Genomic DNA, 23,667 nt, shown 5'->3' with positions numbered 1-23,667 from the left:
TAATGTGAGGACCTCCCCACCCACCCCACCAGCCACAGGTAGGGCAGGAAAGGAGCCCTTAATCCCCAGCAGGCCTTGGACACCTGCTGTCGTCGACCCCTTAGTGCATCGCCCCTGCTCCCTGCTTCCTGGGGTGGCTGCCCAGCCAAGGGCGGGACGCATGCCTACTTGGTGGGCCTGGGTGCTGCCCGGCTAGAGCCTCTGCCGCTGGCTCCCCGCGGGTACAGCATGCTGGGTACCACGCTTCTGCTTCTGGCCCTGCTCCTGGGGACCACCACCTTGCCCAGCAGGCCACCTGGTATGTATGATCTGGGGGACACGGTCACACAGCCCTTCTTGTCACCGTTCTCGGACGACCTCTCATCCACTCCGCCTGGGAGAGTGGGAGGTGGTGTCCACCCCATCCCCCTTTTCCAGCCTCTCTGGGATCCCCAATTTCAAATAGTCCCAGCAGACAAGTTGAGGCCAAGGACTGGAAGGGCAGCAACGGGCAGACGACTGTCAGGGACCGATGTGTGCAGGTGGCCCTGACTGGCAGCATGGTTTGCCAAAACCCCGGCGGAGCGCTGGCCCCCAAAGGCGGCTCGCCTTTGCCCCAGGCCACTGACGACAGGCAGCCTCTGCGTCTCCACTGGAGCAGACGCTAGGGCCGGCGCCCTCCCCAAAGCCAAGCAGCTGCATCCCCAGTCCGACCCTGTGCCATCAGGCCCCCTAGACCGGGTGTCCGCCAGGGAGCCCCTCACCCTCCTGTGAAGTCCGGGAAGAGGGGCTTTTCCCAGGGGTGTGCCGCTTTGCGCCCAGCAGCTGCTGCTGGGCGCAGTCCCTGGGGTCTCGAGGAGGCCCATCATAACCACTCTTACGCCCACGGTGAACGCGGCGTGGAGCCGAGAGTGGGTGAATCCTACACGGCAACTGCATCCATTTTCCAAAGGGGTCGAGGAGGCTGGGTCACTCGCCTCGAGGGCATAAGGCGCAGCGCGTCTTCCTGGCTCTGTGCCATCCTTTCTCCCCACCAGCGACGCAGGGGCCCTGGCCGCGTGGACCGCTTATCAGCTTGGAGCTGTTGGACGCGGAGGACGCTTTCTCGCGCGGCGCGGGGCCGCTCGAGGTCCCGGCCGACAGCCGCGTGTTCGTGCAGGTGCGGGTGAGGGCACGTGCCAGGGCCCGGTGGGCGGCAGGTGCCGGGGGCCGATCCTGATCGCCACCCTGCCCCCAGGCGGTCCTGGCCCGCCCCTCCCCGCGCTAGGGCCTGGCCCTACACCTATGCTAGGTGACGCCGTCCTCGCGCCCATCCCCTGAGCCCGCTCTGGCGCTTCCGCGCGGGGGCTGCCCCGCCGACTCCTCGGTCGCCTTCCCTCCACCGCCGTCCCCCGCTCTGGGGGACTCCCGCCCCCACACGCTTCAGTTTCCTCTGGCGCCAGGTCTCCAACGCCTCGGTGCAGTTCCTGCACTGCCAGCTGAGTCGCTGCTGCCGCCTCCGGGAAGCCCGCCGGACGCCCGCGCCTCTGACGCTGCCGCCACCGTCGCAGGTGCGCGGGCGCGTGGCCAGGAATCGGGGCGCCGGGGCCACTCCTGAGCTGGGCACAAGCGCCTCTAGCATCTGGGGAGGAGCTCTTTGGGGTTTGGCAATTTGGGAGTTGGGGCGCTTTGGAGCCTGGGGACGGGGCTCTCGGAGCTGGGGGTAGACACTGGGTCTCACAGGCCGGGTGGCGCTGGGTACATGGACGACTGAGGGGCCGATGGCGCTCTACGCAAGGGTTCCTCAAGGGACAAGGAGTGGGCCCTGGGTTCTCTCGGGGGCAGGGCTCTGGGTCCTTCGGGCGGAGATCTGAGGTGCCCCAGGGCTGGGTGGCTGCATGCAGCAGGCCGCTAAGGGGCCACATCTCTGTGCACATGTAATGTTCACAAGTAAGATGTTCAGGGGTGTGGGACCTTATTAAGGGGCTGAAATCTGGGGTCCTCGTGGGCTGAGCGACTGCCTGCTTGTGTATCTTAAGGGCTGTGCTCTGGGCCCCTGAAGGGGCCAGATTCCCAGGGGTCTAGTGGTGTGACTCCTGATTGCTACAGAGGGCTGGGCACTTAGATCTTTGGGGGATCCAAGTGCCCAGCCCGTGGATTCCAGGGCCCGACCCCCGTCTCATGCTTCCCACTCCCGCAGTGTCTGCCTCAGGATGAGGCGTGCGCGGGCGCCAGCCGCGGCCGCGGCGAGAGCCTGGGTGCCGACAGCCCCCACCTGCACACGCTGACGCAGCCCATCGTGGTCACCGTGCCGCGGCCGCCGCCCCGTGAGCGCGCAGTCCTCCTCCGCGGGATCCCTGGGGCAGGGGAAGGTGGGTGGGGAGGACGTCTGAGGCCTGGGCCCAGTTTCCTCTGTGGGGAGAACAGAGCCACCCAAGGGCGTCCCGGGCCGACCCATGCGCCCCAAGCCTGCCGCGCCGGCCACGGCGGCCCTGGAGCCCGCGCCGGTGGTGGCGCTGGTGTTGGCCGCCTTTGTGCTGGGCGCCGCGCTGGCCGCGGGGCTTGGCCTCATCTGCGCGCACCCAGGTACCAACCTCCGCCCGCTGGGATCTCCTTCCGGGCCCAGTCTGTTCGCGCGCGTCGGGACCCGAGGCGGCCGCTATCCCTGCGCGGGCCCTGACCGTCCCCAGACTTGCGTCCGCTACGCCCGTAGCCGCCCCCAGGGGGCGCTCGACCCGGGCGCTACGCGCAGCACCCCCGCTGCTCCCCAGACCGCCTCTCCCAGCGCCCCCAGACCCCCAGCCCGCTCCCGAGAGACTCGCCCAGCGGCCCCCAGCCCAGGAGGTCCCAGTAGGCAGGTAAAAGTGTGGGGCCGGGAGTGGGGAGTGGGGCCGGTAGGATAGCTGGAGGGGGCGGGTGATGAGAACACTTCACAGCGCTTACAGTGTTGTGAATGTTTGACGCCTGTTAACTAATTTACTCTGCATAACAGCCTTCAGGTCGATATTTGTCAGAGGTCACAAAGTTTGGTGGTGCTGGGGTTAGAACTCAGGCAAGGGGGTCCCCGCAGCCGATTGCGGGCTCCCCAAACAGGCAGTAGGCGAGAATCGGGATTCAGACCTAACACCACGCTCACCCCGGCACGCAGACTGACGGAGGAGGCCAGTGATCGGCTGGGATGGAGTGGCCTGTGTCCTCTCCCTCACTTAACTTGGGTCGCCCCTTCCCAGGGATGGCGCGCCCCCAGCAGGGTCCAGAGACGCGCCAGCCACGGCCTCGGTCCAGGCCCGCCGGTACTGAACCGGCCTCCGTGGATATCGCACCTGATGGGACCACGGTCCCTGCACACCCCTCTCCCACCCTGTCTCAAAATAAACATCTGACCTGACCTGCAGAGCTCTGAAGTCTGCGTGTACGCCTGGCGCGGGGTGGGGGGGCAGGAAGCAGTGGCCCGGGACCAGGCCCGGTGGGATTCCGGTCTGGGAGCGGTTCAGACTGGAGGGGTGGGGCTGGGGGCGGGGCCATACTCCCATTCAAGGGGGCAGATACAGCCCCGGGGACAATGGCGTTCTGTCCCAAACAGAAAGGGGCACCCAACCCCACCAGTTTAAATTTTAAGTAAGCCCCACTTCCCTCCACCCCTGAGGCTCACCCAACTTCTGCGATCTTCACTGTCCACTCCTACCGCCCCCCCTTTCCTGAGCAGAGATACGAGCGGGATTACTAGCTCCGTTACACAGATGAGGAGGACCTTGAGGCTCGGCGCGGCTAAATCACTTGCGCAAGGTCCCCAGGGCTGGGCCACCGCTCTTGAAGAAGCAAAGCACGCAGTAGGCGTTTCACAAGACAGGAACGGAGGGCGGGCCCCGGATCTAAGGACTCAGCTCCAGCTCACAGAATGAGAGAAAATGTGGGCGGGGGTCTCGCCCTCGCCCGCCCCACGTCACTTCGGATGCCGGGTCCCCGGACGTCTCCCGTCCAGGCGGCGCCCCGGGGCTGGCGAGCGCAGAGCCACGCCCCCATATGCCCCCGCCTCCGCGCGGTGCTTTCTGGCCCCAGCGGCCTCCGTAAGCCCGCCCATCAGGGAAACGGCACCTCCCCCGCCGGCATGAAGCCCCCGCAGCGGCGGCGAGCGGCGCCGTCGCGCTATCTTGGCGAGGTGACCGGTCCCGCGGCCTGGAGCGCCCGCGAGAAGAGGCAGCTGCTACGCCTCCTGCAGGCGCGGCGGGGCCAGCCGGAGCCGGACGCCACCGAGCTGGCTCGGGAGCTGCCGGGCCGGAGCGAGGCCGAGGTGAATGGATCCCGGGAAGGGAGCGAGGCTGGGGGCGGGGCGGTAGGGGGCGGAGCCTATGGGTGGGCGGGCCGAGGTGCGGCCGGGGGCGAGACTGAGGGGCGGGGCGAGGGGGAGGCCGCGCCGCGCGGGGGCTGGACGATATTCGGAGGACGGCTGGGCGGGGGCGGTGCCTGCGTGAGGCTAGGGGCGGAGCGAGTCCCGAGTCCGAAGGAGTGGAGGCCTGAGACCCGCGAGGGTGCAGCGGGAGCCGGCGTGAAGCGAGATTCAAGTGAGATGCAGGACGGAGCGGGGAGGTGACTAGGACGATCATTATCACGTGGGTGGGTCCTGGATACCGGGAGGGCCTGGACCCTACATCTTTGCTAGGTAGTTGGTCAACACATGGGCTCTTGGCCCAAGACCCCGGGCAGCCCTGAGACCCTTACCACTCGCTAGGGGAGGCTAAGAGTGATGGCAGTGGGCTTTGGTCTCTCCCCTGCCCTGGACCTAGAGAAGCCCGTTCTCTCTTCCCTAGATCCAGGACTTTCTCCGGCAGCTCAAGTGCCGCGTGGCCCGGGAAGCCATTCAGAGGGTCTATCCAGGTGGCCCACAGGGTCGAAGGCTCCGGGAAACGCAGATCCCAGCCCCCATTGAGGTGAGGCAGGGCTAGGCTCTCCAGGGCCAGCCCCCTAGTGAAAACCCGGTAAGGGATTCTGTGGGTAAAATTCTAACATTTCCGGAGTTGGCTTCAGTTTATTTGCATATCCTCAGGGGTGGAGAGAAGCTCATCTCCATGTCTATGGGTAATTACCTGGGCAACCGTAGGCACCTCTGAGAGTTTAAAAGGAGGGGCTGGCTTGCTTGCTTCAGGAGCAGAGGAGAGCCGGCCCTGGACTGCAGTTTGTAAGCAATACATGGGTTTTAAACTTTTATTTCTCCCTTTGACTGGTTTCGGTTTTTAGAGGTATTTTGCCCTGGGATTTCCTCTCCCCAGACTTACAGACTCCTAGGAGGGGCAGGGCTTCTGGGAACCCTCCCTAGGCTGACCTGTACCTTCTGATTGCCGCATCCAGGTATGGGTGGATCTGGCTGAGAAGATAACAGGCCCGCTGGAGGAAGCCCTGACTGTGGGGTTCTCACAGGTATGGCATCTTCAGGCGGGACGGGGGTGTCCCCAGAGAAAGGGTCATGAATCTCAGTAAGGTGGATTTGGGTCCCGAGCCCTGCCTTTTGCCAGCTCTGTCACTCTGGCCAGTCACCAGACACCCTGAGCCTCATTGTCCCCGCTTCTGAGGCCACCTCATGTATGTGATGCCTTCCTCAGGGTGACAGGATTTGGCTAGGAGGTACATGTGGAGGGCGTGCAGGGCAGGGGTGTGGCCAGCTGGAGGAGGACTCACGCCATTCCTTCCCTGATCTCTGCCTGCCAGGTGCTCACCATCGCGGCCACGGAGCCTGTCAGCCTCCTGCACTCCAAGCCCCCCAAGCCCACGCAGGCACGTGGAAAGGTACGGCTGCTCAGTGCCCCTGGAGGGCAGGATACCCCTAGCTCCACCCCCGAGGCCCCCGGCCCCGCCCCCGAGGCACCTTCAGAATCCGGGGCCGGCCTCTCGGGCCAGGGAGACCTGTCTGTGGACTTCGAGAAGATCTACAAGTACCTGTCAGCCATCTCCCGCAGTCACCATGGCCCTGAGCTTTCTGCAGCTGGTGAGAAGCATGGGGGGCAGGGGCTGTGGGAGGGGGGTCCCGGGCACAGGCCCTTCCTCACCCCTTCTCCCTATCTGCAGAATCAGCTGTGGTCCTTGACTTGCTCATGGCCCTTCCTGAGGAGCTGCCGCGCCTGCCCTGCGCTGCCCTGGTGGCACATATGACAGATACATACCTAAGCCTGACGGCCCCTCAGCCAGACCCAACCAGGGAGAGCCTGGGGCCCAAGGCTGGGGGCGGTGGGACGGGCTCCAGGGAACAAGAAGAGGACGGCCAGGCTACCCCCCACGCCCCTGAGAATGCTGGGCCTGGTGAACAGAGATCCACTTGGCAAGCAGCTGGGGTCTGCCCCCTGAATCCGTTCCTGGTGCCCCTGGAGCTCCTTGGCCAGGTGGCTCCCCCTTCAAGGTGAAGGCCGTGCAGGTAGAGGCCACCCTAGATGTCTGTGAGTCCCTGGCCCTCAGCCCTGCTCAGTGGCCCTAGGTTGTCCTGAGGGTCAGGTCATGGAAGGCCCCCTGCGCGGTGCACAGGTGGTATACATAGGGCAGCCCTTAATAAGATGCTGGATGCAGTGGGGTTTCCACAGAGGATGCGCCATGGTCCTAGGGGACCACTGAGGCAGCTGGGCCAAAACCATGGTCAGATTCTACCCCCCTACCCCCCACCCCACTTCCTACCTCTCCCATGTCTGATCTGTGCCCTGTAACTGAATAAAGCTTTCGTCCGTCCGCCTAGTTCTTTTTCTCCTGTGAGTTAAAGTGTGTGTGGGGGATGCCGAAGTGCCGGAGGTGGGAGAGCCAGAGCTTGGGGTCCTGGGGGTGGGGTGACACGTCAGGGATGGGGACGCAGTTGTTGGTAGAAGCAGCTGCCGCCAGGCCCATCTGAAATGGCCTTGGTTTGGCAGTGGCCATGAGGGTGACCTTTGGTGATTTTGTGGCAGTGGGGGAGGCCTGGGCCTGGCCCGACAGGGAGGGTTTCCAGGTGGGGGTTGCCTCACATACAGATGGAGGGGAGAGGGCAACTGGAGGTGGGCCTGGTCAGGGGATACGGGGTCCCACCTCCAATCTCCCTAAGGTGTGGATTCAGGGTTAGGTCTGGGAGGAGGGCTGGGGGAACCCGGTGCCCTCCCATGGCACGCCTCCTCCCAAGCCCAACTAGTCCCCTGAGAACTGGTGAATTGTCTGCCTGGAAAGCCTGTGCGTTCACACCGCCTGCCTTTTATAGAAACACTCTTCTCCCCACACACACTGCACATGGCTTCCCGAGGGCGCACAACACATCCCTGGGGCAGGCAGTGGATCAGAGCCAGCCCACTCCACGATCACAGCCCCACGGGGGCCACACTCAATGGTTTCCAAGGTCCACATGATGGTGGGCAGGAGGGCCAGGCAAAGGTTTGCATGCTCACAGTGCCAGGAGGCCATGCCAGTTCTTGGAGACAACATCCGGAGCTGGCAAGGGCACCCATCCCACCTCCCCACCAGGCTCAGTCCATTCCTCCATCTCCGGAGTCTCCCCAAATCAAGGGAAGGGATGGGGAGTCTGGGCTGTGTCTGGAGCTGGGGGGGGTGTCTATCAAGATGGTGATACATCCACCACCACCCCCGGAATGTGGATCTGGGTGTTTCCACAGCACTGGGCAGCAAACCGCGTGTGGAGGCCAGACGTGGGGTCACATTCCCGCCAGGCAAGCATCCAGCCCTGCAGTGTGGGCAAGCCACTCAAGCTGCCCGGACATCAGGCCCCCTGCCCGTAAGGGGCAGTGCTGACACTGCATCCCGAAGAGGGAACAGGCCATGCGCAGGAGGCGCCAAGCCAACAGCTTCTTGGCACGTAGTAAGCATTCAATAATAGCTTTTATTATCACCATTGGCTCAGAGGCAGGGGGAGGGCCATGGGGGGATGGCAGGAAGGGTCAGGGGAAGTGGCAGGAGGGCCTACAAGGGGTCCAGGTGGTGACCAAGGGCGGGGCATGCTGACCTGCACGGGGAGGGCTGAGGGCGGGAGTGAGCCTAGCCGCGCCCTTCCCCCTCGGAGGGCGCCACGCATCCCGGACACAGCAGCATGGTCGCTCCTCAGGCTCAGTCTCCCAGGCGGGCAGCGCAGGGCACACAGGAGCGCGGCGTAAACCCTGCGCGGGGCCGGAGCCCAGCCAGGGGGCTCAGCGCTTACAGGGGATGGGGTGGGGCACGGGAGTATGGCCAGACCACCGGGGTCGGAGGGGGGACACGGGGCTCCCCGCATCCGGGAACGCACATGGTACTCATGCTCGGCGTTAGTGACCTACACGATGGCGGAGGGGGTTCCTCTTCCCGCCCGGGCTTCGGAGTCGGGACCGGTGTCACGGGGCGAGAGCAGGGCGGGACGAAGGCACGAAGTGAGGCTCCGGCCTGGCCAGGAGGGAAGATGGGCGGGGGAGGAGGGGAAGGGCCGGCTGGTCCTCACGCCCTCCCGCCGGGGGCTGGGGCTCCGGGAGGGATCCCGGCGGCGGCCGTGCCCCCACGGCATCCCCGACGGGTGGGGGCCCTCGGAGGAGGTCCCGCCAGGCTCAGACCAGCGCGTAGTCGAACTGCCCGCGCTCGAGCGCCTCCTTGTGGTCGGTCCAAGACGAGGCGGGCATGCGGCTGTAGGGGTCGAGCAGGATGCGCACGCAGCGCACCATTAGGAGCACGAGCACCACCAGCAGGCAGAGCACGAAGGCGAACACCGTGCGCTGCTCGGCGTCCAGGCCCGCGCCCACCGGGGGCCCCGTCGACGGCGGGGGCGGCTCGGGGGACAGGGTCCACGCCGCGCTCATGGCTCACATCGCCGCGCGCCCTGCGGAGGAGGGCACCCGGGTATCAGGATGAGACCTGCGCCCCGCCCCGCCCCTGGTCCCGGGCGACGCCCATACCCGGTCCGAGGACCGCTGCCGCCGCGCGGAGACCCAGCCCCGGGCGTGCGCGCAGGTGGGGCCGCGGAGAGCGGGCCCCGGGAGCCCGACCCGGCCGGCGCACAACAGGTGCCAGCACGCCGCGCGGCCCGGCCCAGCCTCGTCCCTTTGTTCTCCGCGTCCGGGGAGCCATCCCCGCCCCCGCCCCCGCCCTCCAGCCCGCCCGCCAGCCGCGCCCCTCACCCTGGCTTGCACCGGGACGGGCACCGGGTGCCCGGAGGCCGCGCTCTCCTCCGCGACCCGCGCTCTCTGCTCCGGCCTTCCCCGCGGCGGCGGCGACAGCGGCGGCGGCCCGAACTCAGCCCACCCCACCCGCCTGGAGCGGCGGAGACCGAGGCGGGCGCCGCGCGCTAGCCGGGCCGCCTCGCTTGTTCCCATGGCGACGGGGGCGGGGCGCCGCGGGGGGCGGAGGCTGTGCTGGGAGCGCAGCGCGGTCTGCGACCCCGCCCGGCCGCCGGGAAGCCCCGCCCCGCCGAGGGGACCCTGGCAGGGGAGCCGTGAGCACCCAGGACCCCACCCTCCCCGCCCCCACGAGTACCTGACACCCCGACCTTTGCCTCGCACGCCCATGCCCATCACCCACAACCTGTTGGGGGATCCCAGCACCCCCACATATCACTTCAGGGCACTCAAGCCCCTGCAGTCCTGGAGACCCAACCTGAGACCCCAGCCAGGTCACTGAAAACCTCCGTGGCTTTCATCGCCCTTCACCTGGGAATAGGGTCCTGATCAGACCACGCTGCTCCCTCTGGGGCTGCAGTTTCTTCAGTGACCTTGACGGCCTCCCTGCGAGCACCTGGCCGGCTCCCGCCCCGACTCCCACCCCTCCAGACCCTCAGCCTCGGCACAAACATCGCGAAACACCCAGGTTGTTCTCCTGCACTTTGGTGTTTTATTTCCAAATCTCCGGCGTACGTACAGAATAGTCAGGGCACTGTGAAAAGTAACAAGGAGCTAACTGGCCTGGCCGACACAGCCAGTGGGCCGCTCTTGAGTGGCAGGGCCTGGGCCCCACCACCCCACCTGGGAGGGAGCCCCGGGCCCTGGAGTCTTGGCACTGTCTGGTCCATGCGCCTCAGCGGCCCAAGCCAGCAGCCCCCACAGGGCGGAGCAGGGACCGGGGCTGGGGCTGTCGGAGCAGCCTCAGCAGCTGTACCCTTGTCTGGTGGTGCAGATGCCCTGGGAAGAGGGTGAGGCAGGCCTCTTGTCCCCACAGGCCTCCCTGCTGCAGGAGGACCTGTCCCTGTGTGTCCACCGCGTGATCGTCCAGCCCCAGGGTTCGTCCTGAGCGGCGTTCAAAGAATCTGCTCTGTACTGGAGGCGGAGATGTCCAGAAGCCGCCAGGCTGCGTAGGGGTTGAGCTCGTCCTGGTCTCGGCAGAGGGCCCACACATACAGCATGCGCAGCACCTTGTCCTGCAGGAGCCGGACAGAGGGTGGGGTAGGGGGAAGGCCAGGCCACAGGGACGCTGGGGGGACAAGGGAGGGGCTGGCTTAGGGTGCCAGGGGTCATGGGAGAGGCTAGGGCCACTCAGCATTTGCTAAAATCAGACAGGTCAGACCCCTCTGACCTCCACAGGCCCCACTAGGGCCCTGGGACTTTGCAAGGCACTGTCCTGCTGTCCCCATGGCATCATAGAACCTCCTGGCTATGAACCGCCTTCAGAGCAGGGTAGCCAGAAGCACCCATGCCACCGTCTTACGCCGACCTGTGCTGGGCTCCCTGCCTCACTCACCGGGTCACCCTCGACCAGCTCGCCCTTGGGGTTCTTGATCACCATCACCAGCTGGGCCTGGAAGGTGATGATCAGTACAGGGCCCTGCTCCATCATCTTGCCCATGGCCAGCTGCGGGCGAAAGGGTGGGCGAGGTTCAGAGAGGGACCCACCCGTTTCCTGCTGACCCCTCCCCGCTGCCACCCGGCCCCAGCACCCCGTGAGGCCGTCCCTGTCGGGAACTGAGATCTGAACTGCTGAGCACGTGTGCAGTCTCCCTGTATCTGGGCGGGGTTGTGTGGATGCAGAGAAGCTCGCGGAGCGCCGACCCGCACAGGCTGGGGAGACGCAGGGAGCCTCGCGGAGCACCGTGTGCACAGGCGGGTCCACAGCACAGGCAGGGGGCTCGGGACCTCGCGGATGCCATCCGCGCAGGTGGGGGTGGAGGGGAGAGAGTGCTGACATGCTTCCCACTCCCCACGGGGAGGAAATGGGGACATGCTTGCGGGGGGTCCTAAGCAGTCTGAAAGCCCCTGCCCTTCCTAGTGAGGGTCCAGGACAGCACTGCTTTGGGGGCCCTGAAGCTGGGGCTTTGTGCCCACCACATGCCTAAGGACTCTCTAACTGCAGGCCTGTGGGAACGTCTCGGGGAAAGGGGCCCTGCCGCAGCAGCTCGAGGGTGGGGCGCGGAGTGGGCTCCTCCCCACCGAGCACACCTTCCCAGCGCGGCAACAAGCCGAAGAGGACACTTACGTCGACATTGTCGATGTCCAGGACCCGCGAGTGGAGCTGGAGGCCCAGCGCCTTGGCCTGCTGGATCGGGTGGGCCAGCTGGCTGTAGGTCTGCAACAAGAGGTGCACGCACCTGTGGGGCCACCCACACACGAGTCCCCCACGGGGCCCTGCAGCTGCCACCGCCCAGCCACGGCTGCAGCCCCCAGGGAACACTCCCTGCAGCGGGCTTCCCGGCCCAGCTGCCCGCTTTCAGCGCTTGCACCTTCCAGAAACGTCTCCTGTGCCTGCCCCCCACCAGGCATGGCAGATGCCAGGGGCACAGGTCCAAGCAGGGGGGTTGGTGCCAGTGCCACCCATCCACTGGCCTGGACCACACTCCCCCCCCTTAGAAAGACTGTACCAAGACCACCGAAGGAAAGTGATATTAATCAGCAACGTGGGTGACCCCCTCGGGACACGCCTGCCGTGCGCTCCCTCAGAGGTAAATTGAGGTCTCTCTGGCCAGTCTTGAGCTTCCCCGTGTTCACCTCTCTGAATCTTGGCCTGGAGTCAAGCGCTTTTTCTAGGATTTGTCCTAACCCGTAGCCGCTCGGAAATGAACTGCCTGGACCGCCTCCTATGCGGCTACAGGTAGCCTGGCCTGCCGGGGAGGCAGTGGTGCCCAGATGGCACCCCCACTGCCTTGTGCCAGCTCCCATGCCCAGGACACGTGCAGCCTTGTCTCCGTCCTCTGAGGCTTCCCAGGGCTCAGCAGGCAACCATGTTGGAAGGCACTGCGGCAGATCCGGTTTATCCGGAGGCAGCTGATCCGCCGAGAAAAGGGAAACAGTGCCAATCTGATTCTTGTGAGGTTTCTTAAACATGACATTTAAAAACGCCCCTGTGCAAGGATTTGCAGGGCCCCCCGGTGGCTTTGGCAGACATAATCAGCCACGTCGTGATGGTCCCAAAGTAAAACAACATAAATGCCCGTTGGATTAGTCACCGTGCAGGCAAGTGTTTAAAAAGAAAATGTGCCACCTTCTCCTCTGCTTTTCCCAAGTTGTTTGGGAGCTGGGTACAGAAGACAGGCAGCCGAGAGCCTGGGTTGCTCAACACAAAGAAGCTGGGGGAAAAGAAATGACCGGAGAAGGACACAGGTCAAGGCGAGGTGAGGTGGCCGGGCACTGTGTGTTCCTGGGGACGCCCACCTGCCTCCGGCGCAGCCCAGTGCTGCGCGGCCCTGGGCGCCAGAGAGGACTCTGGGAGCAGCCGGGCCTTGTCTGGCCACTCCTGGGACAGGAATCTATGGCAGTCTGTTTGGGGAGCTTGCCGTGAGGACGGCTAACTAGTCCACCAGCACTCTGTTTTGTGCTGTACCCTGGTGACCACCGAATCTGGCCCGGTGGGGGGAAGGTGACGAAGGCTCGTGTGCTGAGGAAGCGTCTAATGCACCCCAATTGTCCTCATCCTTTGCTACCTGCTCCCTGACCCCAGGCCCCCGCCTGTATCCCCCATAGCCCAGGTCCCACCCTTCCCAGACCCAGCCACCCAATCAGTCTGTCTTCAAACTGTGATTTATTTTTCAGGCCTAAATGGAGAAGAAAAAAAGGAAGTACTCACAGCTTCATAGCACCAGTCTTTGAGAATGTCAAGCTCTCCAGAAATCATGGCCTAAAAAGAGGGGAACAAAATAATAAGTTCGGAAGGGAGCAGGTTTCCAGGCAGAAGAACCTGGGCACAGTCGTCCCAGCGGGACCTTCCCTCCACAGGCCCCGGGTCCCAGTGGGGCTGGCCTGCAGTGTGCGGGGCCCAGGCTGTGGCCAGAAACCCGGCCAGGGAGGCAAGGAGCCTCCCTCCGCCTGCAGCCCAGGCGGGCGTCTGCAGGGCCAGGCCCACCTGGCAGGCAGCCTTCTTCCCGGGTGGGTGCCCAAAGTGCACTGGGTGCTGCTCCCCAGGAACTGGAAGAGGGCTGCATCCCGTGAGGGGGAGCGAGGAGCCAGGTACCCGTGGGGACTGCATGGAGGCTGCCTTCGGGAACCACTCCATTTCCAGCCCCAGCCACCCAGCCCGGAGTGGCCGAGGGACCTGGAGGCTGGGCAGGGAGAAGGGACCAGGAGGAGGCTGGTGGACAGAGGCGGCAGGAGGGGCAGGAGGCACTCAGGTGGGCCGGCCTTCCGAAGGCTGGGCCTGGCTGGGCTCCCACCACGTTTGGGGGCTGGAGGCAGAGAGGCGGCAGGGAAAGGACAGCTGACCTCCAGGCAGGGGCCTCGGGGAAGGTGAGCTGTGGTGGGTCCCTGAACAAAAGGGGGAGCTGAAAGCTGGGATTCGGGGCTCCCAAAGATGAACCCTTTCGGGAAAGCCCCCTTTGGCTGCCGGGCTCCTGTCCCCCTGCATGGAGCTGTGTGCACCCCAGGACCCTCCCTGCGGCTCCCCACACTCCCGAGCGGCCCCTGGCACCCGGGAGACAAGCTCCTGGCCGGGGAGCTGCCCAGGGCCACCTTGAGTTTCACGCAGAGCGGGAGGGAACATGGCAGTGGCCCCGCAGGTTTCGGTGGGCAGGGGAGGCAGGAGCTGCCCGACCTCAAGATAGTCAATCCCCAGAGCACGCACACGTGTGGGTGAAGCAGGAAGCACCAGAGCCGCGCTCCCTGGGACCAGCGGGGCCGCGGGCCACCCCAAAAGCCCTCTCAGAGGCGCGGGCTCACAGGGCAGGGTGCGGGGGGCAGTCAGGCCTCTGAGGACTGTGGCGGTGTCTGCTGAGCTGGGCCGTGCTGGTGGTGCGCTCGCCCTGGGGCAGGCTGAGGCTCGGGGCCTGGGGTGCACCTGCGGGCGGACGGCCCCCGGACGGCACACACCTCCAGCACGTTGGGGATGATGTCCTTCTCACACTGCCGCAGGAACCGGTCCTTGTCGAAGGCGGGGTCCACCCGCAGGATCTCTGTGAGCACCTCCGACATCTCCGTCTTTGAGAACAGGCCCCCTGGGGGCAGCAAAGCCAGGAGTGCGTGAGGGCCGGACTCTGCCTGCAGCTCGCCAGGGCTTGCGGGGGATGGTCTGGGGCCCCCACTCACCCAGCAAGTCTGTGACCTTGTCTGTCAGCGCGCGGGAGGCCCGGATAAGCGCGTTGTCACTCTCATCATACCTCAGCTTCATCTCGAAGAACCCTGTGGAGGCGGGCGGGTCAGGGGCCCTCCGGAGAGGCGCCACCTTCCGGGCCAGGTGAGAGCCATGTGAACTACCCTGTGCCTCCACCACGCAGGAGACGCTCCTAGTGATCCTCACCGGACAAGGGCACACGGCCGGGAGCAAGGAGTGCTGACATCCCTTGGGAGGGAGCACCTCGCAGTGGAATCTGGCTACAGCGAAGGTTGTAACCCCACCCCCCCCGCAGGGTCCCTGCAGCAAGATGCGCAGGGGCTTCCCCTCAGGCCACTGCACAGGCGCTGTGCAGCCACACCTCCACTGCTCCCTCGCTGGGAGGCCCTATGGAAGTGACTGGTCCTCTCTGACCGTCTCCTCGGCTGTAATGCGGGAGCCTGGCTTGTGCCAGCACACAGGGCACGGTCAGTTAGTGCCCACTGTCACCGCCCTGTGTTAGCCAAGCCCTGCAACGTGAACACTCACGATTGAACACCACGTTGTTGTCCCTGAAGTCTTTCCACTGCTGGTACCACTTGGAGTCCTTGTGCAGCACGACCCCCAGGGCCTCCCTGGGGCAGATGGGGAGGGGCGCAGTGTGAGCAGGGGCAGGTGGGGAGGGAGCAGCAGGGTGCCAGGCCTGGGCTACTGGTTGGCTCCTGCCTTCCCTCCCCTTCCCACCACCCGCCCTTCCCCCCAGGTTCTCCCAGGGGCCAGGAAGCCTCAGGCAGGGAAATAGCTCGAGAAACCGACGGGGGTCTGGGACCCCCATGGCCCCAGACAGGGACAGGCGGGCAGGGGCAGCAGGCGAGCAGGGGCAGGGGCCCAGCTGCAGGCCCGGCTGGTACCTACTCGTTGGGTTCGAACACCTTCTCCCCCTCGGACTTTCCTCCTGAAAGCTCCTTCCTTCTCCGGAGCCGCTCTGGCCTCCGGTAGGGCCCGGTCTGCCCCAGGACGCTTTCGTCAATCTCCTTCCTCACAGATTCCACCCCCTGGAGGGAAGGGCAGCCACCACGGCATGGGTGCCAGGGGCCTTCCCGAGCCTGAAGACGCCCGGGCCACGGGCGCCGGCTGAGGGGCTGGCAGCCAAGGGCAGGCGGGAGCCCTGGTGCGTTGACCCGCTGCTCCCTGGCGCTGTGACACCTAAGGCCACCGCCTGGCACCCCGAGCAGGCCTCCCAGCAGCGGGCCCCTGCACCCCGAGGGTTGCCAGGAGACGGGAGCCCGGGTCTGGGATCTGGGGCCTCGGCAGCCAGCTCACCTGGGAGAGGGCTTTGAAGGCGGCGGTCCTGCCCAACTTCTCCCCACCCTTTGACACCGACTCAGCCGACTGCTTGGCGGTCTTGGCAGCCTCTTCCATACCCTCCTTGATTTTCCGGCCAAAGTCGCTTTTACTGACTTCATCGAGACTCTACTGAGGCGGAGGGAGTGGCGTGTCAATGCGGCGGCCTTGGGGGCCCATGGGAGCTGCCGGACCTAGGCCAGGCCGGGCCTGCAGAAGCGGGATCGGGAGCTCTAGCTCACAGCGCTGTGGGCAGAGGGACTGAGACCTGGGCACAATTTCTGGGCTAGACGCTGGGTCCATGGCCACCCGTGCACAGGCAGGCGCCCTGGGCCCCCATGGGCCCAGATGAGCAGCAGTCCCGGGGGAGGAAGGAGAGGGCGGGTGGGCATGCAGAGCCCTGTCCACGGAAAGCAAACAAGCTAGGAGAAGGCCCTGCCCTGAGCGGCCTTACTGCATCGCCCCCGCCCCGTGCCTCCGGTCCATTCCTGGGCAGGAAGCAAGCACCAGCTGTCCCTGTGGAAGCTGCTGGGCTCCTAACTCAGGTGTGAGCTGCTGGCAGGCGGGCAGGCCGACGTGGCCCTCCTCCCAGCCAGGTAGCTGACACCCATGCCAGCTGCCAGCTGCCCTCCTCCCAGGGGAAACAGGTGGCGGGGTGCCCGGTGCGCACCTCCTTCACAGAGCCCGTGATCTCCCCCAGCTTCCTCCTTATTACTTCACTCGTCCGCACGGTCTCAGATTCAATGGTTTTCTGTGGGAAAGGACGTTGTTGCGTTTTGTTATGATACAACAGGTGCCTTACAACCAAAGGCGGGTGCTTAGCAGCGGCTCAAGAAGACACGAAGCAGGAATTAGTGATCCGAGTCGCACCGAAGCCCACTCCCACCCATTTTGCTCAGAGAACCGTGACCAGGAGAGTCTCAGGAGCATCCCACCCCCAACCTAGAGCGCGAGGGTTGCCTGGGGACCTTGGGGATGCAGGTTTTGACCCAGCCAGTGGGGAGGGCTCTGAGTCCCTGATCCTGTCACAACCTCCCAGAAGCCAGCACTGCGGGCTGCAGAGGACACTGCCCTGATGGCAGGGAAGGGAGGCCAGGTGACCCACACTGGCTGCTGGCTCCCTGCCGTCACCATGGTGACCCCGCACCCTGGGCCTGTGCTCTACTGGGCCGTCGGGGCTGGGAAGCAAGTGTGCCAGCCAAGGGAGACGCGAAGCCAGGGGACTCACGTATTTCCTCCTGGCTTCCTGCAGCGCGTCGGACTCTTCCAACTTCCTGGCCTCATCTCGAAACTTTTTAATACTTTCTTTCATTTCTTTGTTTTTGGCTAAGTCCTGTTTGATATTATCTAGCAAGCCAGAGAGAAAGCTTTTCCTGTTTCCAGAAGAATAGGATTTGGACTAAAAGGAATGTAAAAAAAACAGAGAATTTAAAAAATCTTCTCCTGTCTGTTGATGATGCACATTTAAGAGTCAGTAGCCATCTCTTTTAAAAGGGAGATAAAAGAAACTTAAAAAAGCGTCAGGCAGTAAATAAACTGTGGGTTCCCCCAGACAATGAAATGTTATTCCCTCTCAAGCCACGAAGGAACCTTGAAGGCATAATGTTCAGTGAAAGAAGCCAATCTGAACAGGCTCCACGGTGTGTGATCCCAACTCTGTGGCATCCCGGGAAAGGCGAAACTACAGAGACGGTGAAAGGATCGGCAGCTGCCGTGGGGCTGGAGGAGGAGGCACGGCCAGAGCACAGAGGACCTTTAGGGCAGGGAAGCCACTCTCTCTACAGTAACAAACCCAAAGAATGCGCAACACTGGGAGAGGCCCGACCATCAACTACCGGCGTCTGTTACTAGCAGCAATACTGGCTCATCAGCTGTACCAAATGCGGGGAACTGTGTGCCCAGGTGGGAGGGGTGGGGAGAAGCCGTGGATGGGGACTCTCTGTACCTTCCACACCACTCTTCTGTGAATTTAAAACTGCTCAAAAAAAATAAAAGTCTACGAAAAAAAACCAAAATGCCAGGCTCCGTCCTTGTCCCACACACAGGAAACGCTGGATGAGCCACAGGTGGTTTGGAATCTTCCCGGGGATTCAGACACACTCACGAGCAAAGGCCAACATCCAAGCGGGCCCTCATCCCAGGACTGGAGCCCAGGACAGGATTCTGGGGCTCTTCACCCCAAAGGAGCCTGCACAGGGCCCTAAACCCTGGGCTATGGGGCCTGGGGGGACCCCTTCCTCTGGGGCCACTCCCACGTCACCCAAGGGCCCTGCTTTGAGACTGGCACAAACATCCCTCTCTGGCCCGCAGGATTGCTGTCACTGAGAGCCCAAGCTCAGGGGTCACCCCCATGGAGGAAAACCCAGCACCCCCAGAGGCCAGGCCCTGAGGAGGCCAGAGGAGAGCCGCACTCTGGGAGCAAGAGCCAGTGCTGTGCCTGCCACGACACTGGCTTTGGGGAGAGAGCCCTGCATCGTCAGCTGTTGCTGAAAACGGGCTCAGGAAAGAGAAAACTTCAAGAATCGCAGTGAGGGTGTCAACGCACAGGGATGAGCCGCATGTGCCAGTCATCCCCCCACCACCATGGATGTGCCGGCTCTCCACAGTGGCAGGGGACATGCTGCGTTTCAGGGGCGCCTGCTGCCCCGGCCCCCATCAAGCCCCAGAGAATGCTGCGCCAAGCCGGGGTGCTGCTCTGCAGGAGCGGGTGCTGGCCAGCCTTTCTCCAGGGGAAGCCCAACGGCTGGCCAGGACGGCACCACCGGGCAACCTACTGCTCCCTCAGGCTGCACACTGAGGGTGTGCGAGGGGACAACTCAGGGGAAGGGCTGCAGGGCCCACCCCATGCCCACAATGGCCCCAACACAGGGGCAGGGAGAGAAAGCCCGTGCGAGGCAGGCACAGGCGAGTGGCTGACTGCACGGGGGCGGCTGAGACGAGGCGGAGAAGTAAGGGAGCCTGAGGACTGGGGGAAGAGGGCCTGGTCTGGGGCTTAGAGAGGCACCAACAGAAGTGAGGCTGAAGAGAAGTGATGAGGGGGGTGAAAGCTCTAGAACATGCTATCTGTGATGAGCGACGTAAAGGATGGGGGGAGATGTGGCCCAGAGAAACCAAGCCCCAAGAGAGGGTGACTCTGCTCCAGGGCCTAGAGGGCTGTCACCAGGAAAGGGTTTGCACCCACAGGTGGAAGCTGCAGGGAGGGGGCGCTCAGCTCCATACCGTGACGCCTTTCCAACTATCGGAGCTGACACAGCATGCCACTCTGTGGCAGGGCCCATCCCTGACCACGTCCTCTACTTCCTGGGATACAGACAGGCTCGGGCACACCGGACTCTAGAACTCCGAGGGCCTTGGAGGTGGAATGTTCGCCTGTCAGAGGCCACAGGCAGTGTGGGCCATGTCGTGTGGCCCGGTCTTCTGAACTAGATCTGATTCTTCAGACGGCCCCCTTCTGCCTGCCTGCCTGCTTGCGCCCTGAGTCACTCACCAGGGACAGCTCTCCACCTGGCCGGCGTATCTGATGGGTACCGTGGGGCAGCAGTGCAAGGTTGTGGCTGGACAGAAACTGGATTCTGCTGCTGAAGCATCTCTGATTGGGAGAGAAAAGAGAAAGATCCATTCAGATAAGAGGGTGACCAGGAAGCAAGCAGGTCACACTGACAAAGCAGGGTCGCCTGCTGATCTGCTGATTTTCGTAGCATGCCCACTGCATGCTAGATGCTCTGCAATCTCCCCAAAATTCTGAGAAGCCAGTGGAATCTGGTGGAAACAGAAAACACTGATCTGCACCTTAAGGGCTTGTGTCTGCTCCCGCCTCTGAACGTGGGGGAAACCAGATGCATCCTGGGAAATGCCATGCTATGGCGGAAGGCTCAATATGCCAGTCTGATTTCATCTTAGTCTTAAAATGGGCAAGCAAAGCCTCGAAGCTGGCAGCAGGTAATCTGCTCTCACAAGCTCACCCCACTTCTGCCGACCTTGGAGACTGGGCTGCCAGAAGTAAACACAGATTACTTGCCTTGGGCAGAACTCTGCAATAAACCTACCATGCCCTGGTCTGAGGTGGGCTGCAAGCAGGGTAACCGAGGGGAGTCACTTGGGCAAAGACCCTGCTCATGTCACATCAAAGACATTTCTTCTTGTACTTTATGGTGAACTTGAGCTCCGTGAGGCAAGGGCCTCTTCAAGGCTACACCTTTGCACCTGCAGGAGCCAGGCAACTGGTCCACGACCCCACAGAACCACCATCCCATTTCCACATCCCCTGGGCCTTTTCTCTCCCTGTTCCATGCTTCCTGTCTCTACGAATTCTAGCCATCATCTCAAACTTTGATGCCACCATCTCCCATAGCTACTCAAGAGTAACTCTGGGGAGTTTAAATAACCTGTTGGTATTTCTCTATGTACTTAAGCACATTATTCCTGGAGCCACTGACTCAGCAACAGTCTGAAACAGGAGATGGCTGTCTAACTTGGACCAAATCTGACGCTGGCCCCCGCTACGTCTTGTGCCCAAATCCAAACACGTGTGAACTAAACCTCTAAACCCTGACTCAACAGATAAGCAGCTAAGAAAAAAAATCAGTCCCGCGTTGAAGACACCTTCTTTCTCCCAACATTCAGATTCCCATGAGATATTTTCTTTCCCCCCGAGTCTGGCTCTGGTGTCAGAATAACGTGGTCTTTGAACCAGGTCAGCTACCCCGCCACTTTTGAGACCGTGGGCAGGTTGCTTAACCTGAGTTCCCAGTTTCCTAAACTGAACTTGTAAAATAGCGACGAGCAGCTGAGTACGCTTTACATGCCCCGACTCCCACCGCCCCTAAGAACCCAAGTTCTCAGTCAGGCCGAGAAGTACGTCCCGCACTTTCACGCCGAGGGTCAGAGGCGAGGCAGGAAATGCTCTGGCGAGGGGACCTGGCGTACAAACGCGACCCGTGAGCGTCACGGTCTTCTGCCTTCTCGTTCCTTTTTCTTCACGAAACGCCGCGGCCACCACGCACTCCCCGGCGCACGTGGGGTCTGAGCAGTAGGTGAGTGGTGATCCCCTCCCCGCCGAGCTCCGCGCACTGCCGACCCCGGCCGGGCACGCTCGGCCCTCGCCCTCTGGCCTCGCTCCGGGCCCCCCGCCCCGGCCTCTGGCTGACTCCACGACCCAACCCTGAGCCTCCTGTCTAGCCCGGGGAAGGGCCGAGGGGACCACAGACCTAAGGAGAAGGAGGCTCTGGAGGTCGCGGGCCCAGGGCTCCCTGGCCCGCCCTCCCTGCGCCGCACGTCCGCTCACCTGCGGGCAGCGGCACCAGCTCCCCCATAGGGCCGCCGCGGCCATGTTGGAGGATCCCGTCTGACCTTCTCGCGTCGCGGTTCGATTGCGTCATCCTCCGTCTGCCTAGCGTTGCGTGTTCATGAGGAAAGCCAGCCCTAGGGGCGTGGTCTCGGAGAGGGAGAGGCTTATGATTGGGTAGGGCTCGGTGGGGGGTGGGGCCTTGGAGCTCCGACTCCGATGGGGCGGAGCCTGATAGGTAGGCCTCTGATAGGGCAGGATTTCGAGAGAGCGGGGGCCTGTGACTGGATGGGACCGTGGGGCGGGCACTCCTGTGAGGCGGAGACCTTTGGCTAAGACAGCGAAGGGGCGGGGATGCCCATGCAGCTCGGGGCTTCCGGTAGCCGGAAGGACAAATAGCGGGACCGGCCTTAGAAACCGGTTCGGTTGGGTACTGGCCGACTGATTGACTGGCGGAGCAGCCCGATTGAGTCTGGCTCTCACTGACAGTGACCGACGGGGACCGACTGCCGGGCAAGTGAGCTGCTCCAGCAGCAAGAGCGAACAAACCCGTTTCGTGCAGCACTTCGGGAAGGCGCCCGTTGGTTTGGTCCAGAACAGGTAGGGGAAGCTGAGACCAGGCTGGGTGTGGGCCGCTCCTGCACGGATTCAGGGAGTTGACACTCCGTGCCCTGAAACACTCAGGCCTCTGTCATTTCACCAGCAGGATGCCATTTTCCATTTAGAGAATGCCACCACCAAGTGACGGTACCTTGACTTGGCCAAGCAATCTAGGCCGGGGGAGAGTGGGGGCTGATACCGCGGGGGAGTGAATGTATGTTGCCTTTGCTCTTTTGAAGCCTTTTGCATTATGAAACTGTGATACGGTCTATGAGACTTGAAAGGGAGGCAAAATACACTCCCTGGCTTCAGGGTTGAACAGATCTGCTTGCAATGTGTTTTGCCCCAAGACGAGCAAACTAGTTAAGTGGTTGGGATATACAGGTTTGTGGTTGTGGTTCAGGCTCCTTTGTTGTAGTTGAAATCATGGAGTTGGACGAGGTTTACTTAGGGAGACTGTGTCAAATAGGCATATCAAAGGCGCAAAGGTAAAGTGGAGAAAGAAGATCCCTTAAGGGAGACTGGGCAGGACTTGTCAACAGGTAGGAAGAAGCCCTGGATGGACATGGAGAGGGCAGGTGAAGGAAGCAGCGTGGAATGCTGCAGAGAACGCAGGCAAGGCAAGGGGGGCAGGCCAGCGGGGTATCCACTGTCCTTTGCATTTTGCAATGCGAGGTCCCTCGTGGGAGGAGCCGGAGGGCTTTGGTTGGATGGCGGCGGTGGAAGCCAGATTGCAGGCAGCTGAGATTTTTTTACAGCGGTGTGCTGGAGCCAGCTTGTACTGGCTGACGAAAGCCAACAGTCCAATTTTCAGGAATTTTGGAGCCAGTTGTTGAATCTAAAAATTTGTTTTTAAATTCATTGTATAAACTTATGGTCAAATTATAGACAAAGATAATAAATACTCAAACTCAACACTCCCTGATTATTGTATGACACGTAACTATGCTGCTGAGATTCTTTACCTGGATCACACCTGTATGTGAGAAGTGCTTTATTATGTGCGCTGCCGCGTCTCTTACCAATTCTGTTTAATGACGCCACAGTGGCTGGAAATCAGCCGTGGTGGGAGTATTTCTTATGTGAAATCTTCATAAGATTATATATAAAAGATTTTATATCAATTCCACAGGAATTGACATACACCACTTTGTTAAGCAAAAAAACAAAAACCCACAAAGATCAGGAGCTTTTCGGTTTGAACAGCTGTATTGAACATTAAATCAGCACATAGAGTGAGCACAGACACCCCCAAGGAATCTTGGCTGTGCATGGAAGGAGAAGTGACAGCAGGAAGGACAGATGGGAAGGGGGGAGGGTGATTTGTTTTTCCTGCCTTTTTATTTTGAAAAATTTCGAAGCTGCATAAACACTGCAAGAAGAATATAATGAACACTCATATATAGCCTTCCCCCAAATTCATTTTGCCACACTTACTTTAGCATTCTATGTATACAAACAGATACAAATGTTTGTGCTTGTTTTTCTAAGCCAGTAGTGTTGCAGACATATGACATTTCCCCTGGAAAACTTGTGTGTTTCTTATAGGAGCATTCTCTGCAAGACCTCAATGCCATTATCACCCCTAAGATAGTCATTCTCATCACTAAATAAAATTCAATCCAATAAAACACTGTTTCTTTTCCTCATTTTCTCTTTATGACTTTATAGTGACCCAGCTGGTTCTCTGGTTCAGGGTGTTTCACAAGTTTGCAGTTAAAAGTATTGTGTGGGGCTGTCCTCTTTAATTTCTCTCATGTGTGTCTTGTACTTTTCAGGGTATAGGTCTTTCACTTCCTTGGTTAGGTTTATTCCTAGGTATTTTATTCTTTTTGATGCAATTGCGAATGGAATTGTTTTCCTGATTTCTATTTCTGCTAGCTCATCATTAGTGTATAGGAAAGCCGCAGATGTCTGTGTATTAATTTTGTATCCTGCAACTTTGCTGAATTCAGATATTAGATCTAGTAGTTTTGGAGTGGATTCTTTAGGGTTTTTTGTATACAGTATCATGTCATCTGCAAACAGGGACAGTTTGACTTCTTCTTTACTGATCTGGATGC

The 23,667-nt window shown here is 61.9% G+C and overlaps 4 protein-coding genes across 12 annotated transcripts; 2 read left to right on the top strand and 2 right to left on the bottom strand.

Annotated features, from left to right (window-relative positions):
- The first annotated feature begins 2 nt into the window (after positions 1-2).
- On the top strand, positions 3-3,346 carry TGFBR3L (transforming growth factor beta receptor 3 like). The gene is given in 7 exon segments (XM_073219521.1): positions 3-529; positions 1,017-1,138; positions 1,217-1,390; positions 1,392-1,529; positions 2,159-2,285; positions 2,386-2,816; positions 3,189-3,346. Coding segments are annotated over 7 exon segments (1,446 nt in total). The 5' UTR covers positions 3-228; the 3' UTR covers positions 3,342-3,346.
- Positions 3,347-4,019: 673 nt separating this feature from the next.
- Positions 4,020-6,666, top strand: SNAPC2 (small nuclear RNA activating complex polypeptide 2). 2 transcript variants are annotated; one of them, XM_017680289.3, is made up of 5 exons: positions 4,021-4,249; positions 4,767-4,886; positions 5,305-5,373; positions 5,662-5,938; positions 6,019-6,666. In XM_017680289.3, the coding sequence occupies exons 1-5, from the start codon at positions 4,067-4,069 to the stop codon at positions 6,348-6,350; spliced, it is 981 nt and encodes a 326-aa protein (XP_017535778.1). In that variant the 5' UTR covers positions 4,021-4,066; the 3' UTR covers positions 6,351-6,666. The 2 variants fall into 2 exon arrangements, with proteins under 2 accessions (XP_036874466.1, XP_017535778.1); XM_037018571.2 differs by lacking the exon at positions 4,767-4,886 and having other exon boundaries at positions 4,020-4,249.
- A 1,109-nt stretch (positions 6,667-7,775) lies between these two features.
- CTXN1 (cortexin 1) lies at positions 7,776-9,259 on the bottom strand. Its single transcript, XM_037018384.2, has 2 exons — positions 9,054-9,259; positions 7,776-8,755 (listed from the first exon to the last, which is right to left on the bottom strand). Exon 2 carries the CDS (start codon positions 8,733-8,735, stop codon positions 8,487-8,489), a length of 249 nt encoding a protein of 82 aa, XP_036874279.1. The 5' UTR covers positions 8,736-8,755; positions 9,054-9,259; the 3' UTR covers positions 7,776-8,486.
- A 480-nt stretch (positions 9,260-9,739) lies between these two features.
- On the bottom strand, positions 9,740-21,108 carry TIMM44 (translocase of inner mitochondrial membrane 44). 8 transcript variants are annotated; one of them, XM_037018379.2, is made up of 13 exons: positions 21,005-21,108; positions 19,208-19,309; positions 16,949-17,119; positions 16,391-16,471; positions 15,700-15,849; positions 15,292-15,431; positions 14,926-15,011; positions 14,373-14,465; positions 14,157-14,281; positions 12,922-12,972; positions 11,338-11,427; positions 10,606-10,716; positions 9,740-10,338 (listed from the first exon to the last, which is right to left on the bottom strand). In XM_037018379.2, the coding sequence occupies exons 1-13, from the start codon at positions 21,047-21,049 to the stop codon at positions 9,946-9,948; spliced, it is 1,638 nt and encodes a 545-aa protein (XP_036874274.2). In that variant the 5' UTR covers positions 21,050-21,108; the 3' UTR covers positions 9,740-9,945. The 8 variants fall into 8 exon arrangements, with proteins under 8 accessions (XP_036874274.2, XP_073076687.1, XP_036874277.2 ...); XM_017680293.3 differs by having other exon boundaries at positions 9,941-10,285; XM_017680294.3 differs by having other exon boundaries at positions 10,048-10,285; positions 11,338-11,449.
- Positions 21,109-23,667: the final 2,559 nt, after the last annotated feature.

This window comes from Manis javanica, chromosome 13 (genome assembly GCF_040802235.1).
Source record: "Manis javanica isolate MJ-LG chromosome 13, MJ_LKY, whole genome shotgun sequence".
NCBI lineage: Eukaryota > Metazoa > Chordata > Mammalia > Pholidota > Manidae > Manis > Manis javanica.
This window is presented reverse-complemented; position numbering and strand designations above follow the sequence as displayed.